This window comes from Cyrtonyx montezumae, unplaced genomic scaffold (assembly GCF_038088225.1).
Source record: "Cyrtonyx montezumae isolate F1298 unplaced genomic scaffold, pur_monq_1.0 scaffold_7, whole genome shotgun sequence".
Lineage (NCBI taxonomy): Eukaryota > Metazoa > Chordata > Aves > Galliformes > Odontophoridae > Cyrtonyx > Cyrtonyx montezumae.
Window position 1 is genome coordinate 2,418,025 of NW_027072078.1, and position 19,758 is coordinate 2,437,782.

Below are 19,758 nucleotides of genomic sequence, written 5' to 3' on the forward strand. Positions count from 1 at the left end.
TTAAGTCTGGCATCAAAACTGCAAGGGCATATTTAAGTGCTCTCTCTGATGTCCAGAACGTACTCAGACTAATTCCTTAAATGATTGCATTGTTTGGTACTGAGTAACATTAGCCAGCTTGTAAAAGGTAAATTGCAACCTTGGCCCTTCCCTTAACTTGATTAATTTTGATCAGTGGAGCTTGTTTTAGCTATTATCTTTCCCAAGTGATTTCCTTTTATGTGCTGCCATTCACAAACTGTTAACATGAGAACAGAGATGGTATGGAAATGCAATACCTGACAATAGCATGTGCAAGCTCCTCGGTGCACTATTAAAATGATACGGTCTTCACTTGGAACGCTTAATTGAAAAACAATTATACTGCAAAATGCTTTAGATTACAATTAATCAAGCCCTGTCAAAGCCAGTAAAAATGCACGTTAGTGACAGGAAGCAAAGCTGTTGTAGCCTGCCCTGCAGTGATTGCTGCAGGGCTCTTACCTAATGGCAGTATTCCATACAGTGCTATTAGCTGTCTTATATCAGCAAGGGAGGGCATGGGCTCTACATCCACCTTATGCAGTGTGGTCCCCAGATAGCTGTACTCGCCTGCAGGGAGGAAGCATAGGCTTAATCAATGTGACACTGCATTGTTATAAAATGCATAACTCAAGGGATGCAGTACTGCCATAGGTTAACAATACAGTGCTCTGAGCAAATGCTGAGAGGTCATGGGACGGGCGTTCAGATGGGGTAATGTTGTGGAATGTGACCCCGAGATATTGGAAAAGGGGATGGAATGAGGAAAATGGTGTTGAATGCACTGTGGGCTCTCCCTGCTAACCAGGCTGTGCAAGACAATCAGTCTTGAGTAGTAGCCTTATAAAGAAACTGTGGAGAAGAGTGATCAGTAGTGTTGCAAATCATGCTGCTGGCACGGGTTTTCCACACTTCAGGTTTTTCAGGGCTGGGATGCCAATGAACTACACTCTGAAGGATTTTGAAAAGGGAAAAAAGAGGCTAACAAGATTTTCCCCTGACTGCAGCACGTCTCGGCTTTGTGCCATGTGAGACATTTAAGTGCTTCACCTCATTTGGCCGGGATTTCACTTTGCACTTCACCTTTTTTGTTCAAAAACAAACCTAAGGAAGCGAAAAACCACTGACATTTACTGAAGCGACCTAATCGTGCCTCTGCTTTTGTTACAGAGCTGTAATCGCATTGCTTGACCTGTCAAAGCCCATCTAGAAGATGCATTAGAAACCAAAGAACCAAAAGGATAGGCCACAAGCAGGAATACTTGTGATAATGGAGTTGGTGATTGTTTCTTCATGAAAGTTATATGCAGTCATGGTCAATATCGGTGAAAAACAACAGTATTTGTGTTCAATTGAAGATAAAAGGGGAGAGCTTGAGGGCTTTTGGAGCCAGTAGATCAGCGCTGGCCAAGTGAGAAAGGTGGGGTTGTGATTTGGGGCAAAAAGCAAGATGAGCTGTGGTTCAACTGCCCCTCCCCTCTGAAGGGTAAAATTCATTTCAGGTTTTATCTTTTATTTAAGGAGAAATCAAAAGAACCAGATAGGAATTAATCTTCACAGATTTAATTAGAAGGCATCAAAGGGTTTAATTGCAACTGAACATAAATCACAGTGGATATTCTCTGACTAATTTAGATAAGGTCACCAAGAAAATTAGTTCAGTGATGTCGGTTTGTCATAGAGAGGGACATTTTGGTGTCTTTACTTGCTGTACTGCACAATTCTACCTTTGTCTTTTTCCTGGGAGCAAGTGACCTTCCTTGGGCTGCAGCCTTGTAGGAGTGGAGCAGGTGAGGACTGATATATTTTTCTTCAGCCTCTATCCCCTTGGATACTTAAAGGGAATTGAAATTTCAAGTCCAAAACCTAGACCAACTTCAAATATCTTCTGTGCCTTGTTCTGGCAGCCTATAGCCGCATGACTGATTCCTGTGGTGTGCTGGGGACCTCTCATGGGTGTGGGCAGCCAGGTGGCCATTGCTATGCTCTCCATTTTTGTGCCCAAGATCTTCTGCTTGTGGGGAGTGTGGTCGATGTGACTTGGAGCAGCCCTTGTGCTGCAGAGACACCAAGGTTCAAATTTCAACATCAAGGGAAGATGGTCCAAATACACATCAGCACACTCCCCAGTTTGATGTTGTCTGCTGTTGTTATCTGTTGGCCAAGACGTGCTCTCAAAACATCTGCATTAGGAATATCTGCTGCATGGAAGCCTCCCTTGGGAAGGACAGACAGTACTGGTTGGGCAAGGGGATTCTGAAATGCAGAACTAGGCAGAGACCTTTTGTTTAAATGAAGGCCCAGACACATCTCAAGGTTCAGGGGCTGTCAGGGAGGTGGAGGAGTGAATTTTCCTCTGCCTGCCTGGTGCTCCTCAAAGGATGCCTTGGTTACACCTCAGAGGTGCTTGTGCCATCCAAACCCACCCAAGACCTTCAGGTGCTTGGAGAGGAGTGCAGGCTCTACAAGAAAGCCCAGGCTTCAGGAGTAGAAGTGAAAGGCATGAGGCACCCCTAAGGAACAGAGGTGATTTGCATGCGCTGCTTTGAGGTATTCAACTAGGAAAGTCCTGAAATTGTAGTTACTCTTGAACTCATTCTTGACAGGAAACGGGGGTAGGTGAACCTTGAATGGCTGAGGTTTGGTCAGATTAAACATTGTATTAGTTGTAAAAATGTGTACTTTACCAACATAATCAGCGAGTTTCACTGGCTTGGCTTTTATTAGGATTCCTTCTTCCACCAGCTCCCTGTACAGAGAATCGATGGTCCTGTGGACAAGAGATGTCACTCAGAAGTGCTGGGGTACTGTCAATAAAACCTCAGTCCTGCAGCAACTGAGCTAGCTTCACTGTTATTTGTGCTTTCCCTCGCTTTTTAAGCGTACGCTGTAGCCCAGAGGTTGAGGTGATTAGCTCTGTCCATATGAAATCAATAAGCATTGCTTCCCACGTAACAGCGAGGAGTCCTTTCCTTCCTCTCACACATTCCTGCCCCTCTTCCATTACCCATTGCCAGGCGATGCTAGATCAGTTATGACTCATGTAATAGACTCATTCATTAATATCAATTACTGGGAAATTATTTTTAAATTATACAATAATAGCAATCCTAACATTACTATACCTATTCACTTAGCTCTCCAATTAGTAGTAATTCATTAATTCTTCCTGGAATTTATTCTGTTTGCAGTAGAGTCACCTCGTCAGGAACGTGCTGGCGGTGACTCAACTTGAGCAACGCTGCAGTGTTGGGTGATGATGGCTGGGGGGAACCATATAGTAGAAATGATGGCATAACTTGTGCAGGGAAAAGGCTTCCTGCTGTCTCTACCAGTGGTTGGAAATGGCTCCCAGTATTTGAGAATTTAACACGCTTATATTTGTAGCCAGCTTCCTCCTCAGTTTCTCTTTTGGAGTTGTATCTAAATATTAACTCTAGTGACATTTTTTGGCTTTTGGTTGTCATATAAGGAGCAGATACGTGCATGAGTAACTTTAAAAGAAAGACTATGTGTGCACGTCTTTGGCACTCTTCTTGTATGGTAGGTCGTGCTTTATCATCTATGCAACATTTATTTTAAATATTTGCTTGGAGAGCTTTTACACTTTCAAGTGGGTAAAGAGGTCGTTGATTGTACCCAGGTGATGGAGAACAGGTCTGGCTGTGCCTGCCTCACATGGTTGGATCTGTGGGGTCCATCTCAAGTGCTTCCACCTGCTTTGACTGATAGTTTCATGCTGTTCTCCAGCACTGCCCCTTCAGGAGCTCATGCTGTTGCTGCGTCAGCAGGTGCAGCAGTGACAGTGTCTGAATTATGGCTGAGTTATCTGCAAAGGCATCACGAGATGACTGAAAGTGTAATGCCAAAGGAGAAGCCCACTCAAACCCTCCCAGTAAAACAAGGTTGTTTAAAAGAGCAAGGCTACACATAAGACTGAATCTGCTATTGATAAGACTGATCCATACAATGTGTTTTACCTCTGATGTGTGATTTACAGAGTACAGGGCTGTCATCCCTTATCAGACTGCAGCTGAGATGGAAAATCTGCCAGCCAGTCAAATCACCAGGTGCTTCTGCACCTGCAGACCCAATTGCAAATAGACCCGAGGGGCCCATGCACTGTTATACACCTGTGGCTCTATGAACTGGGAAGAACACTGAAGCTGTTAATGGAGACTAGCTCGAGTTGCAGAATGCATTTAATTTGGGTGTGGTGCTGGAGGTGGGCTGTGTACCCTCAAAGCACTGTTCTTTGCCCTGTTATTTGGGGTACTGTCCTTTTTGGAGGGCGGTGGGGAGGTGGTGGTGGTGGTCTCAGGTAGAAAGGTCCTATCTTTATTTACCTGTCAGGCGTTACATCTTTCTCCAACTCGGATATTTTCTTCTTCCCTGCCTTTTTTTTCTGAGGATCAAAAGAACAAGCAGGAATTAGAGGCATTAATTCACATATTTGAACCTACTGAAGCAGCGTGAGGACCGCTTTCAGTATTTGAACGTGGCCCTCATTACCGAAGGACCCCAAAGGAGCAATCATATCCTTGAATGCCCTTATGTGAGGAAGTTGTACTCCTGTGTATAGAAGCACAGGGCATGCTCTCATATGGGAGAAGTGAACTAGCTCTGGCTTTGCCCATGAGAACTCCTCTCCCTCATTCCTGCAGTGGTCATAGCCCTCGCCTACAGAAGGAAAAGGGTGTGGGATCCCATTTGCTCCTCCAGGGACCACTCAAGTCTTTATGCTGTTAAAATACACATGCAGCAGCATCCTTAAGGTCCCCAAGCTGGAGCAGGGCCTGAAGCCAACCCTTCTGCCCTTTCATCTGGCTTCCCAACCAGTAGACATCCCTTCTGCTGTTGCCTTCCTAATGCCTTGGGAAAGAAACTTGAGGAGGTCAGAAAAACATGACCTGCTCCTTTCTTGATATTTTCAGCATGCTTTCACTACGGGAAGATGGTAGGTTTTTAGGTAATTGCTTTCTTTATATACTACTGGGGGGGGGGGGGGGGAAGGATGTAAGATGTGAATCAGTAACATCAGGCCCTCCATTAATTATAGCTCATGGGATCTAAAATATAGTTGGGATAATTAGCAGAGGAAAGCATCATTAATCCTGGTGCTATACGTTAGTGCCCAGCACTGGTGTCCATGCAAAGTGCTACAGTGACACTACGCACGCGGTCCTTTTTAGGCACTGTGGGATTTCTTCAAAAGCTTAAACTAAAATCTCTTTTCCGCCCACCTGAAGAAATGATTGCTTTCTAGAATGGATCAGCAATGCTCAGAAATACATCAACTGTATATTCTCATGGATGCTTGCCATCTACATAACCTATGGCTCAACCACCTGGAATAACTACTGAATGAACTAATGAAGATGATCTGAATTAAAACTCAAATTAAGCCCAGAGGTGTGTGGATGAACTAATTGGGGAAATAATTATATTTTTAAGTCGTGGATTAGAATAATGCAAGCAACTCAATTTCTGCAGAACAGCACCTTAGGTTTCTTTGCCTAAATAAACTCAGTAGCAAATAATTCCTTAGAATGTGCAAGTGGGGTTTTCTTCCTAAAGAAAAGGAGCTGGAAAAGCAAGGCATGTGCCATGCTGCTTTAACAACTGAGGAAATACTGGGATGCTGGTGGTTTATTCCTGTGTTCCTCCAGCTTTGACTCTTTAACCTTTTTTCCAGCAAGACAGGAATTGCTTATCATGGGGTCTGTCTGACTGGGAAGAAAAGCTGATTTCTACCTATGCAGAGACACTAAGCATATGCTGAATTTATTGGCCAACTGGTGTTGTCCTCGAGGCAGCTTCACCAATAAAGTACTCAAATGCAAGACAAAAATGTACTGTGCAGGGGAAAAATGTGTTTTCCTAATCACATCGGCATTTATGGGAAATTTGGCAAACACTGGGATGCGATAAGGGGAAATACGAGTTGTAGACAATGGCTTCCCTCCAAAATGTCTTGCTGGGAGCTGCTTTTATTTAGAAAATGATAATGTTTAATGAATGTGAACATGCTCATCGTTTATAATAGAAATCTCCTTGTTCCTATCTCTGAAATGTCAGTCTAGTTTCTGTTTAGCCATCCATTCACTTGGTTATTTTCTTCTTTGACACATCACTGTGTGGTGAGCTGCATTCGTTATTACTTGGCAGATGACAGAAGGCTCTTCTGTGCTCAGTGTGCTGTCTTGTCTTACTGTGTGGGCTCAGGAGAATGTTTTCAGTAGCTCTGAGGTTGCCATGAGCAAACATGGCCCTGATTTGAAACTGCTGCCGTTTGGGGGGGGGAAGTAAAGAGAAGTGCTCTTGTTTATGGGAAATGAGCATCCCAGTCTGTGAAGTGTTGGGAGTGGATTCCTTGGATAGTGTGTGATGCTGGGGTAGGAGGCTGAGCTTCGTTGGCTACTAAGATCCAATGGAGATTGTGGATCAACGTCCTCAAACCCATCCTGTCTTCAATTCTGGCCTTACTCACTGCAGTTTTGCCCTCATCAGGTCTTTAGAGTCAGTCTCTTCTCAGTTGCTTTGCTTCTGCCTGGCTGTATCATGAGAGGGCAACCAAAGCTCTGCTGGGATGCTGGCAAGGCCTGTTTCAGAAGCAACCTAGGTTCCTGTGTTCCTTCTCCCTGGCTTTCTTTTCACCCTGGCTGTGCCTTTTGTGTACGTGTGGGTGTGTTCACTTAGAATGGGCTGCTTTACCTGTAGCTGGATCCAAAGCCAGTCCTTAAATCCTCTGGGGGACCAGAGCAGGAAAAGCAGTGCAATAAATGAGATAAAGAGCACTCAAATGTAACATGTCAGTGACTGCAGAAAGCTGATCTGTTATCTCCTATGCTGGGTTCTAAGGCAATGTCAAGACAGCAGATCTGCAGTGGTGTATTAAGCTTACACCCCCAGCCCGCTGATCCATGGCCTGGCAGACAGCGAGCTGCCACTGTGTGTCATGGAGAAAAATGTGATGTGCAGTGGAGATGAACCACTTTGTTTCTGTTGCATATTCATTTCCTCTCCTGTGAGTGTCTGAGGATCAGAAGCCACCTGGAGCATGTCCTGCTCAGTCACAGTGCACCTCTGAAGGACAGCATTTGCACTCTGGGCCATAATGACTTAACAGTGAAGTGGGATGCTTCTTCCAGTGTGGGCAGGAGCACGTGGGCTCTGCCTCAAATGACAGTGTCTGGTCTGTTGCAAGTCAGGTGCAGACTAATGAATGATCTAACCTTAATGATCTGGAGACATATTGATGATGAGCAGAGCAATCTGCCTTTCCACACAAGCTTATCGTTCCAGAGGTGACAAATGGGCTTTTTATCTTTAGGGGCAGTAAGAGTGACTCCTGATAGGGTGAAGGGCCTGCTTTTAAAGTCAAGTGGTGTTTGATGCTTTGGGAGTTTGTAAACACAAAACTTTCCAACATCTTCTTGCAGGGAAAATGTGTTTTGAGCTGGATCCCTCCTTACAATCACCGCCCAAAACCGTCTTAATACCACTGAAGAAAACTGACTTACAGCTTGAAAATCACATTGTGATGTTTTGGAGCAGGGGTTTGTCCAGCTGATCTGAAGCAACCCTGAAGATGATCTGAAGATGTACTGAGGGGCAAGGTTTAGTGGGAGCTGTTAGTGATGGGTTGGACTGGATGATCTTACAGGTCTCTCCCAATCTTGGTTATTCTGTGTGATTCTGTGAACCCCATATGTCTGCCCAGAACAGCATTCAGATTGCCACAATATTTTGTCTGCGCATCTTAAGCCTTGCTATTTTTTAAACTGATTTAGAAACCCAATCAGTATCAGTTTTCAGAGCTTCTCTGCCCTTTCATTATTGAATTGCCCTTGTGCTTTTGTCAAGTGAAAGAGATTTCTCAAGATAATTTGAGTAGAAGTACTGCAAAATCAAATATTTGCATGCTAAAAGGATTACGGAAATGGAACACAAGGTGAGATTAGGGTTGGCTGTTTGCCCTGCTCCTTTTCTGCTCCTTTTAAGTGGAACTGCTGATTGAATGGTAGGGTCTGGGAGCTCCCAGTTATTTTACAGTTTAAATGCTTGGGTGAGGGATTTTGGGAACCATGGGCTATGGGATTTTGCATACGGCAGCGCAAGATGTGAACGTGACATGTGGGTAACACATTAAAAAGCATGTATGTCTTTAATCTATTTGATGTGTTTAAGTAAACTTGGCTCAGTTGCACGTTCCCAAATCCTTCAATAATAAGTAGCAATGTAATCAAATGAGCTATACCTGGACATCAGTTGTATGCTACTGTAGATAAGTGAAAGGTTTCACTAAAGCAGAGGAAGTGGTTTTTTGAGGTACAGTTTTGAGACATATCCTCATTTAGAAGAAAAGCAGTCAGCAGCTGGACTGTCTAACACCCACATCTGTGCCTTCCTTGGAAGGTTTTATTAGTCACCCTTAACAAAGGGGGATTGGTGGGACCTTCTTGCTGACTTGCTGGGCAAAAGAATTTTAAGAGGGTTGTGTATTCCTCTTGAAAATAAGTGCATCTTCAGATAAACTTGTCTCTTAACTATTATTCTTAAACTCACGTGATTATTGGTTGGGCTATGACCACAGATGAACAGACTTCTAAATGCTTCTGACTTTAGGTTCAGTAAGGATTTAAAGAAGGCATTTTCCAATTGGTGTCCACAAGACTACAGCTTGCATGGAATGCCTCTGGATCTGGGCAGAAAATTGATGTTTACCCCGAACTCTCATGATTTGCTGCTCTTACCTTTTCCCTTTTTCTTGCATTTTTCTTTTTGCTACTCTTCTCTCCGTCCACGGCCAGCTTGAGATCCTCCAGCTTTTGTTGCATCAATTCATCCACCTATCCAGACACACACAGTTGAATCTTTCCAAGTCTTCTGTTCTGCCACCACCTCGCAGACAAGTATTCAACCAAACAAGCATTAAAGCAGAGAACAGATAGTGGGCACTCTGGAAGGAGGTAAGGTCTATGCCAGGACGGGTTCTTACATTTTCAGAGGGATACACACAAGCAATGCACATTATTAGAGTCCTCTTACCATTGTCAGCTCACCTGCACTCTGATCTCTTCCTCCACTTCTTCCCGTTTCTCTGCTTTGATCAGCTCTGGGTCGTGATCCTGGAGGAAATCCCTTCCCTGGTCTCTGTTCTGCCAAACGGCTGTTATCCAAAAGAGAGAAAAAAGAGGAGAAAGCTTACAGAAATTATTGATTTCTCCAACTGCTTCTGGAGGCTTAAAAAAAAAAAAGCTAGTTGTAGGCAACTTTTATTAAATTATTAGTTGTAAGAAAGAGGCAGACTGGAGGGACCCTTGCCAAGTTCAGAGCCCCGTTGTGCTAGGATCTGCAAATCTCGAGGTTAACTTCTTTTTGCCTTGGGCTTTAAATTGGCATCGGATATCAGGAGGATAATAGTGGGACATTGAGGCTGTTGTTGTGGTAGTTATTCACTTGGAGCTGGAATATGGGCCAGAAGCACTGGAATATGCACTGAGAGCTATAGATGTAGGAGTGAGAGGGGGCTTCTTTATTTTTGTTGATGCAAACCATAATTTGCTCTTCAGAAAGAAAGCTAAGTGAAGCCTGGCAAGCTCTGTGTGTGTGTCTGAATTCTCTGCTATTATCAGGAAGTACTTTTTTAATGGAAACGCCTCTCTTCTTTCTGCATTTTTTGAGCTAAATTAAAGGAAGACAATTCATAACTTTCATTTCCTTGCATTTCAAGCCCCGGCACTATCTCTATAAATGACAGCTAATCTCCAGCTGTATGTGCTAATTCAATTTCCAGGTGATTTAAAATGACAGCTTTCTGCTTGAAGACATAGGCTCCTTTATGAATCCGTTTTGTAGGGAGAAATCTTTCCCGTACCTACTGCTATTTCTAAGGCACTATAAATTCAGGAAGGTTTTCACAGTACCCATAGGAGATCATTCTGGTTTTAGCCCTGTTAATATAATACTGGCTGCTATTTCCATCCTCGATGGATTTTCAGAGCCCAATTATGTGCAGAGTATTTGCAACTTTACACGTGGGGAATAGTTTTTGCAGGTGAGTAGTCTTAGTTCCATCACAAGAAATGGTCGAGATGGAGAAGGACAGCAGATTTTGGGGGAAGAGGGGAAAAAACTCCAAGGTATAGACATTAATTTCTTTAAATTACTCGTGGGTCATCAGGTGGCGTGACAGATGTCATGTAATATTTCAAGAAGGAGAGCTGACTTGCCCTCGTTACGTGGTACCTCCTCCAGGGTTACCAGTTTGGAATTTCAGCCTTGGGGAAAGGGAGTATTACATGGGAGTGATGTGAATTTTTAAACGCTTTCTTGCCTGGGTCAACAGGTTGCAAGCACTATGTTTTCACAGGAGCACTCAGGCTTAGCTATTTATTTTTCATGGAGGGATCCACAGGTTTTTATTCTCTCCTTTCCATAATTGTTTGTTGTCATTTTTGTAAGTTTATCAACTAAATATCCACTGCAGACAAAGCAGTGATGCTCCTTGGAGCTGTCTTTGCTTTTACCTGGTGGTGAGTTCTCTGCACGCTAGGTTAGAGGTCTCTGATTTTATAAAGGAGGCTGCTAACTCATGGGTGTTAGGAGCTACGTTGTTTGTTCACAGATCAGCAAAACATCTCAAAGTTATTTTTAAGGCAAGGTCAGAAGGCTAAGGATGTTGTTTCTGATGGTCAGCCAGAAGAGGCTGGTGTTTTGTTACAGACAGTCATGTAGTTATGGAGCTATTTTTGTGAGTGTGTGCACTGCCATTTAAACACGCCTTCTAAAACAGTGCGAGCTTATCTTTGGATTGCTTTATGCCTTTCCAGGCCAGCCAAAAGACAGCCAGCACTCTAATGGGGCTGCTGACATCACCTTTTCAGCAGCGTTAGCTTTCCCTCTGCAGACTGTCAGGTGATTCAGATGAATTTCAGAGCAGCTTGCAACAGGTAATTGAAATACTTTAATTAGAAGCAGGATGCTTTTGTTCTTAACATGCCTGCTTTCAAACTCCTGGAAAAAGGGCTCGGATCTTTTGATACGATGCAAAACCAAGCAGTATTGCCCCAACCTTACAGCAGGGGTCAAGGGGTGTTCGGGTGGGACTCCAGTTCCAACCCTGAGCAAGCTGAGGACCAACTGGCTGCTGTAAAATGGGGGAGGAACAGTGCTTTGCTGCCTTACAGCACCAAGGGTTGCAAAAATGAAACCTAAGAAGTCTGAGCTAGTGATTCAGGCTACTTCCATTTGCTTCGTGTACGCTTTTGCTGTTCTGCTGTAAGAGCAGACGTTGCCTGCACAGAAATTGGCTGTTTCCAGCAACACTATGTAAAGTAAGTGTTGGAGATAGGGCTTGGCAAGTGTAGCTTAGCAACTAGTAAAACTGACAAATATAGTTTTGGGAGAACAAAAGTGTTACTGAGTTCCACCGAGGTTTGTTTAATAGTCTTAGCTTGATAGAGTGAGGGGTGGAACCGGAATGGAAAAGTCTAAGTGAAATGCTTAGAAATTTGAGAAAACTGTTCTGCCTCTAGGGACCCAATCCAGGTGCCTGAATAGGAATGCAAGCTCCCCAGACAGTTAATATGCTGCTGTATAGTCCTCGGGAGGCTTTGTGAGATGCAGCACTCTTCCTCATGCAAAAAAGTTAGTGTGAGTAACCCCAACGTGCGTTATAACCCTGCAGAGCTCAAGGCATATATCTTGATAGGGATGACAGTGCACAAACAAGCAGGATTCTGTTACAGTTTGGGTGACAAACACATCCCTTTCCTCTCGTAAGCCCTTTGACTTGTTACTTGAGATAGCTGTGAAGCCTGGGAGTATCAATCCTATCACAGGAACTTATCAGCCTCTGTGGTGCTTCTGTTACTAACACTCACACCCAGTGCCATGTCACTGTGTAAAGCCTCTGTGAGAGTTTTCCACATCCTGCAGGAGGGTGATGTGGACAAACACAAGGGCTGTGCGAGTTCTCAGCTCAGCATCACATTGAGGAGTATTAGATGCTGCAAAGCCTCAGCAGAACCAGCACTGTGGGGCACTGGGAAGCTGAGCTTAGAGATATTAAAGTTGGAAAAGACCTCTAAGTTCACCAAATCCAACCATCAGCGCACCCCACCGTGCTTGAAGAGATTAAAACTCTTCTCTCAGGACAAGAGGGAATGGCCTCAAGTTGCTCCAGGGGAGGTTCAGCTTGGTTATTAGGAAGGATTTCTTCTCAGAAAGTGAGGTGATGCACTGGCACAGGCTGCCTGGGGAGTAGTGGAGTCACTGTCCCTGGAGATGTTAAAGGAAAGGGCAGATCTAGTACTTAGGTGGTTGTATGGGAACTGCTGAATCACGGCCTGAACCACTGATTGGTCACCTGAGGTGAGCACCAAGTCAGCCATGGGGGCACAGGTGAAGGTGATATACCTGTGTGGGTGGAAGGGGTGGAGCCTAGTTCCTCCTCTCTCAAACCCCATTTAAGGGCTGACCACCACCAGGGAAGGATCTCTTCTTGGAGATCCCTCCCATGTGGAGTCCTCTGCGAGCCTTGTCATCTTAAAGGTGAGCCATCTTCTCTTTTGTATTACCTGTATAACTGTTTGTATAGAACTACTTGAAATATACCATCTTCTATACTATTCCCTGGTGGAGTATCGTCATTAGGAGTTATTTACTCTACATCTGGCGAGCCAGGCAGCTCTAACTAAATCCATAATGTCATTTATTTGGAGTATATTTAAATGGGCCAAGGGGGAGAACGTTACCCCCCTAGAACAGATAATCCCTGGTCTAATTCCAGGATTCATGGGGTCACCCTACTATGGATTGGCATCCGTTATTGAGAAATGGGGACCCATGCGGGTTCCAGGGACTGCCGCTCCTTCTCCATCTTATTTGACTGACTACTTTGTAGGATTAGATAAAGACATACTTATTACCAAGGAGCGGCGGTTAGCTGCCTCTGCAGTAGCCTGGCCATTAGTAATGGCCATACTCAAGTTAGATGTCGCAAATGTTAATATGGAAACTGAAAATCAGTTATTACGAGACCGTATTGAGAAACTGGAACAACAGCTGGGTACGTTAACAACCAAAAAGCCTGGCCTAAATGTCCCCACAAGACAAATAAGGAATATATTGGTAGAAGACACCCCAAAATCAGAGGAAGAAGACTCTGATATGACAGGGGAAAAGATCTCTAAGGCAGATCTCGAAACTCCATCTATGATGGACCCATTCGAGATTCGGCCTATTATAACTCAAAAAACAAAGAAGGTACAGGATAGACCAGCAGGGGTGCCTCCTGACCAATGGCCCCCTGCAGAAACCTGCCTCCATGTGACCGCTCGTCCATACACAGCTAATGAGTTGATGGACCTAGTACAACGGTTCCATCAGAAACCAAGAGAAAGCATACCATCATGGCTCCTAAGGTTATGGGATGCAGGAGCTGAAAGTGTTTTAGTAAATGGAACAGAAATGTCAAAATTAGCATCTATAACGATAAACCCGGCATTAAGACAAAGATTATATGCAGCTGTCCATTATAATGAGGAAAACCATTCTATTATAGATTGGTTGATGGCTGCATGCCGCTTAACATGGCCCAATAAAACCGATATCCCTCTTAATACTGGTTTGTGGTCCTCTATGGAGGACCTCCAGACCTATATCAGAGAACTGGGTATGAGGGAGGCTCTGTATGCGGACACTTTTGAAAGCCCCGATACGGAAAAATTTACAGCGGGCATGAGAGATCTAATACTACAGCAGGCCCCCTCCCACCTATATGGGATGTTGGTTTCCATATTAAATCCGTTGGTGGCATCAGAAGCCATCGTACAGCAGGCAGCCCAGTTAGTAGCAGACTTAGGGGAGACGGAGCGCGTAAGAACCAGGCGTAATGTTCGTATAGTGGAAGATGCTGAGGCCTTCCCTATTAGAACTAAAAAGCCTGCTCCACGGATGCCCCGATCAGGCCCCGTACGGGTATCCCGGAGGACTATGCTTAATGATCTCATACGGGCTGGGGTTGCATTTACCAAAATTGATGGGCAACCCAACCATGTTTTGTTACAGCTGTGGAAACAGCTTAGAAATGATCAGAAATTTCAGAGTGCTCCCAGAAAATCGGGAGTACGAATTATAGAAAAAACACCAACAACAACCTGGAATTTGGCTGACTTTATAATACCGAACAGAAGGAAAAAATATCCGCAGGTGTCACAGGCTACAGTGCCTGAGCCACCTGTGGCAAAAGATTTAGATCTGGCAAAATTCATGGATTAACGGAAAATTCTGGTCCCCATAGGGCCTCTAGCTGTGACCGGAGGCCCTATGTAGAACTAACAATATTCTGGTCCAGGACAAATGTGCAGAAGGTGATGGCTCTAGTGGATACTGGCGCAGAAACATCGATTATATATGGAGACCCAACGAAATTTAAGGGTAATAGAGTGATGATTGGTGGGTTTGGGGGACAGACTATTCCAGTCACCCAGACGTGGTTGAAACTGGGGGTTGGGCGTCTCCCGCCCCGGGAGTATAAGGTGTCGATTGCCCCAATTCCAGAATATATCTTGGGCATAGACATTCTATGGGGTCTGGCTCTCCAGACAACTGTGGGAGAGTTCAGACTACGGCAGAGGTACATTAGTATCCGGGCAATACGGACAATATTGAGGGGCCATGCGAAACATGAGCCCATTTGTTTGCCAAAACCACGCCGGATTACTAATGTAAGACAGTACAGACTCCCGGGTGGACAAGAAGAAATATCAAAAACAGTGCAGGAATTAGAGAAAGTAGGTATTATAAGGCCTGCACACAGCCCATATAATTCCCCCATATGGCCAGTACGGAAGTCGGATGGAACATGGAGAATGACGGTGGATTATAGGGAACTGAATAAGGTCACGCCGCCCATCCATGCGGCCGTACCCAATATTGCCTCCTTAATGGACACTCTTAGTAGGGAAATTAAAACCTACCATTGTGTCCTGGATTTAGCGAATGCGTTTTTTAGCATACCTATTGCTAAAGAATCACAAGATCAATTTGCATTTACGTGGGGAGGCAGGCAGTGGACCTTTCAGGTCTTGCCACAGGGGTACGTGCACTCACCAACATACTGTCATAATTTGGTGGCACGTGACCTGGCTGATTGGAGGAAACCAAACAGTGTGAACCTATACCACTATATTGATGACCTCCTGTTAACATCCGACTCACTGGAAGCAGTAGGGGAGGCAGCAGATTCATTAACTGCCTACCTAAGTGAAAGAGGATGGGCTATCAATCCTCAAAAAGTGCAAGGTCCAGGACTGTCCGTAAAATTTCTAGGGGTAGTCTGGTCAGGAAAGACCAAAGTATTACCTGATGCCGTCATAGATAAGGTTCAGGCATTTCCAGTCCCTACAACACCAAAGCAGCTGCAGGAATTCCTGGGTATATTGGGATATTGGCGTTCCTTTATACCTCATTTGGCGCAGCTGCTGAGACCTTTATATAGACTTACCAAAAAGGGCCAATTATGGGACTGGGGGAGAACAGAACAGGATGCTTTTCAACAGGCGAAACAGGCGGTTAAACAAGCCCAGGCACTGGGTATATTTGATCCTACCCTTCCAGCTGAGCTAGATGTTCACGTAACTCAAGATGGCTTTGGCTGGGGCCTGTGGCAACGTCAGAGTTCTGTTCGGACCCCCATTGGATTTTGGTCTCAGGTGTGGCATGGAGCAGAGGAAAGATATAGTATGATTGAAAAACAGTTATTGGCTGCCTATTCTGCATTACAAGCGGTAGAGCCAATAACCCAAACGGCCGAAGTTATAGTCAAGACTACATTGCCAATCCAGGGGTGGGTAAGAGATCTGACCCACCTTCCTAAGACGGGGGTGGCCCAGGCGCAGACGGTGGCACGATGGGTTGCCTATCTCAGTCAGAGGAGTAGTCTATCTTCCTCACCGTTGAAAGAAGAGCTTCAGAAGATTCTTGGCCCAGTAACGTATCATAGTGATGCACCAAAACAAACTTCGGTTGCTCCACCACAGAAGAGTCCCGTCCAGGAAGGAAAATATCCTATTCCTGAAGATGCCTGGTACACGGATGGGTCCAGCAAGGGCAACCCAAGTAAGTGGAGAGCAGTAGCGTACCATCCTGCCACAGACACAATCTGGTTCGAAGAGGGGGATGGTCAAAGCAGCCAGTGGGCAGAGCTGCGGGCGGTGTGGATGGTTATAACCAAAGAACCTGGTGATGGTATCCTGAATATTTGCACAGATAGTTGGGCTGTGTATCGGGGGCTCACTCTTTGGATCGCACAGTGGGCCACCCAGGATTGGACTATCCACTCCCGACCGATCTGGGGCAAAGATATGTGGTTAGACATATGGAATACAGTCAAACACAGAACTGTGTGTGTCTACCATGTTTCTGGTCATCAACCCCTACAGTCACCAGGAAATGATGAAGCCGACACACTGGCCCGAGTTAGATGGGTTGAGAACTCTCCATCTGAGAATATCGCTTACTGGCTACATCAAAAGCTGCGGCATGCTGGGCAGAAGACCATGTGGGCAGCCGCTAAAGCGTGGGGACTGCCCGTACAACTATCGGACATCGCTCAAGCATGCCGAGACTGTGACGCCTGCTCTAAGATAAGACCGAGGTCGTTGCCTGAAACTACAGCCCATCTTGCTAGAGGACACAATCCTCTACAGAGGTGGCAGGTTGATTATATTGGGCCTCTCCCTCGGTCTGAGGGGGCGAGATATGCCCTAACCTGTGTCGACACCGCGAGTGGGCTAATGCAGGCCTATCCAGTACCAAAAGCCAACCAGGCATACACTATAAAGGCACTCACAAGGTTGATGGCTGCCTACGGGACACCGCAAGTCATCGAGAGTGACCAAGGAAGTCATTTCACGGGTGCAGTGATACAACGCTGGGCAGAAGAAAATAATATTGAGTGGCGATTCCACCTGCCATATAATCCAACGGGGGCAGGCCTTATCGAACGTTACAATGGTATTCTCAAGGCTGCCCTGAAGACAGACTCTCAGTCCCTGCAGGGGTGGACAAAGAGACTCCATGAGACCCTGCGGGACCTGAATGAAAGACCTAGAGATGGCAGACCCAGTGCCTTGAAAATGTTACAAACAATATGGGCCTCCCCACTTAGGATCCAAATTACGGGCACCGATAATGAAGTGAAACCTCAGATTGGCAATGAGAACAACCTTCTGCTCCCTGCCCCTGAGGACCTAGAACCAGGTACCAATAGAATAAAATGGCCCTGGAAGGTGCAGGTAGGACCACGATGGTGCGGCCTACTTGCACCTTGGGGGAGATTATTGGAGGTGGGGGGTTCGGTAGCTCCTCCGGTTATAGGTACATGGCCTACTGAAATAATGGTTAACACTCCAGTCTTCATTGCTAAGGGGACCCCTATCATGTCTCTGTGGCAGATCAGGACACCCCCTTTGGTGCCTGATATAGTCGTACAGCCACAGACATCGGGTCAAAGGGTCTGGTACAGGCGACCAGGGCGTGCCCCTGTACAAGCTGAAGTGTTAACCCAAGACAGGAATACGGCCTGTATCTTGCCCTGGAAAGCGGATCTTCCCCTCTTGGTACCTCTAAAACACTTGTATTACTCCCCATAAGTCTATGAATCACCAGAAGGAATCAAAACAATACTGCAGTGTTCCAGAGTTGTTATAAGACCATGTGAAGCATCTGGTGATGGTCTAACCGGGACTGATGACACGTAAGATGGACCTGCACTGTATGATTACATGCTTCCAGTAGATACCACCGAGCACTGGCCCAAAGAAGAGTTCGACGGATGCGCCGATCATCACTCATATCAGATTACATCAGCATGCGTTGCGACGGGCAATTATGTAAGCGTCGCGATGTATTGGGTCTCTGTATCAAGGGGAACTCACCTTATGGTTACTTGATCAGTGGTTCATGTCGTGAAGGGGTGGAGTGTATGGGAACTGCTGAATCACGGCCTGAACCACTGATTGGTCACCTGAGGTGAGCACCAAGTCAGCCATGGGGGCACAGGTGAAGGTGATATACCTGTGTGGGTGGAAGGGGTGGAGCCTAGTTCCTCCTCTCTCAAACCCCATTTAAGGGCTGACCACCACCAGGGAAGGATCTCTTCTTGGAGATCCCTCCCATGTGGAGTCCTCTGCGAGCCTTGTCATCTTAAAGGTGAGCCATCTTCTCTTTTGTATTACCTGTATAACTGTTTGTATAGAACTACTTGAAATATACCATCTTCTATACTATTCCCTGGTGGAGTATCGTCATTAGGAGTTATTTACTCTACAGTGGTTTAGTGGGTAACACTGATTGCAGGAGGACAGATGGACTAAGGGATCTTAAACGTCTTTTCCAACCTTAATGGTTCTATGACTCTCTGACGGTGCTTTTAAACTACTTGTTACTGTGATATCACTTTTGTTGCCCTCAGAAAATTTAAGGGAGCCTCCGTATGTGCGTTAATGGTTCTATGACTCTCTGACGGTGCTTTTAAACTACTTGTTACTGTGATATCACTTTTGTTGCCCTCAGAAAATTTAAGGGAGCCTCCGTATGTGCGTTAAAGCTCTTTGGTTCTAGTTTGGCCTCTTTCACTCAGAAATGCACCATCTTGCACAATTAGCACAATGATTCTGAAAGACCCCTAGGAGGACCTGAAGTATTGAGGAACTCCCTTCCTAAAGACAATATAAAAATTGAGGTATTAGATTAAATGTTTCACAGTTTGGGCAGCTGCACAGTTTGACCTTACAAGAATGACATTCAGATCAAGCTGAATTAGAGGAACATTCCAGCTGAAATTGTTATCTTTTTGTACTGACCTTTGTAGTGACTGTTTCCTTCCTCCAATATTGGAAGGAAATTACTTGGAGCCATTTTCCAGCCCTCATCTTCTTTCTAAATTTGTGGAAGGTGAAATAAAATAAAAGCGGAATATTAATATGTGTAAACATTAAATATGAAAAAAAAGTCATAGTCTTCATTGGACTTTTAAAGAATTGATGCAATTTGAGGAATAAGATGCATTGCTTCTATCACACTGTCATGAAATGCTTCAAATACTGTTCTCCTAGCAGGCTCTAAAGAAATCCTCTTCAGAGGACGAGGAGGGAAGAGTGTCAATTTATCAGCTGATCAATTGAGGTTGCAAGAATTAAATCTAGGTTTGTTGGATGCTTGCAACATGTAAATTAAATTACCTTGCTATTTTTTCAGTTACTTTTGGGTTTCCTCCCTCCTCTCCCCAAGGAATTCTCAACTTTGGGTTAACTTCTAGTGGTTGAAACTTCATTTCAATTCGTAATTAGAAAAATATTGAACTTGCTGTGCTTTGAGAAACAAAATATTTTGTTTCAGCTTCATCAAAACATATGGACATCTTCCAGTCTGAAGTAAATGATGTTGACGTGTTCCTCAAATAGCTTGATTTCATTGAACCAGTATTTCTAGTGGATCACTTTCTAACAGGATCTTCCAAATTTCTTCATACTGAATCAGTCACGAGTCCTCAGAATGTTAGTAAGGTAATAGATATGTGGGAAATGGTATGGCTGTTTGAGGAAGAGCTGGATGTAGATTCATCCACGATTACGTAAGTCGTATGTGGCTTTGTTAATCAATTTGTGGCACGTAAGCTCCTGGTTACCAGTAAGTTAGCTCCTGTGATAACTTAAAGGAAACCAA

The 19,758-nt window shown here is 44.8% G+C and overlaps 1 protein-coding gene across 1 annotated transcript in view; it reads right to left on the bottom strand.

The window, feature by feature from the left end:
* The window catches only part of IQCA1 (IQ motif containing with AAA domain 1), an 89,749-nt gene that overhangs the window by 15,176 nt on the left and 54,815 nt on the right, over positions 1-19,758 (bottom strand). The window contains exons 9-14 of the mRNA XM_065750925.1: positions 18,897-18,972; positions 9,087-9,193; positions 8,778-8,873; positions 4,368-4,426; positions 2,709-2,791; positions 484-591 (exon numbers count right to left, since the gene is read on the bottom strand). Of these exons, the coding sequence (XP_065606997.1) occupies positions 484-591; positions 2,709-2,791; positions 4,368-4,426; positions 8,778-8,873; positions 9,087-9,193; positions 18,897-18,972 (529 nt within the window). The remainder of the gene's footprint in view (positions 1-483; positions 592-2,708; positions 2,792-4,367; positions 4,427-8,777; positions 8,874-9,086; positions 9,194-18,896; positions 18,973-19,758) is intronic.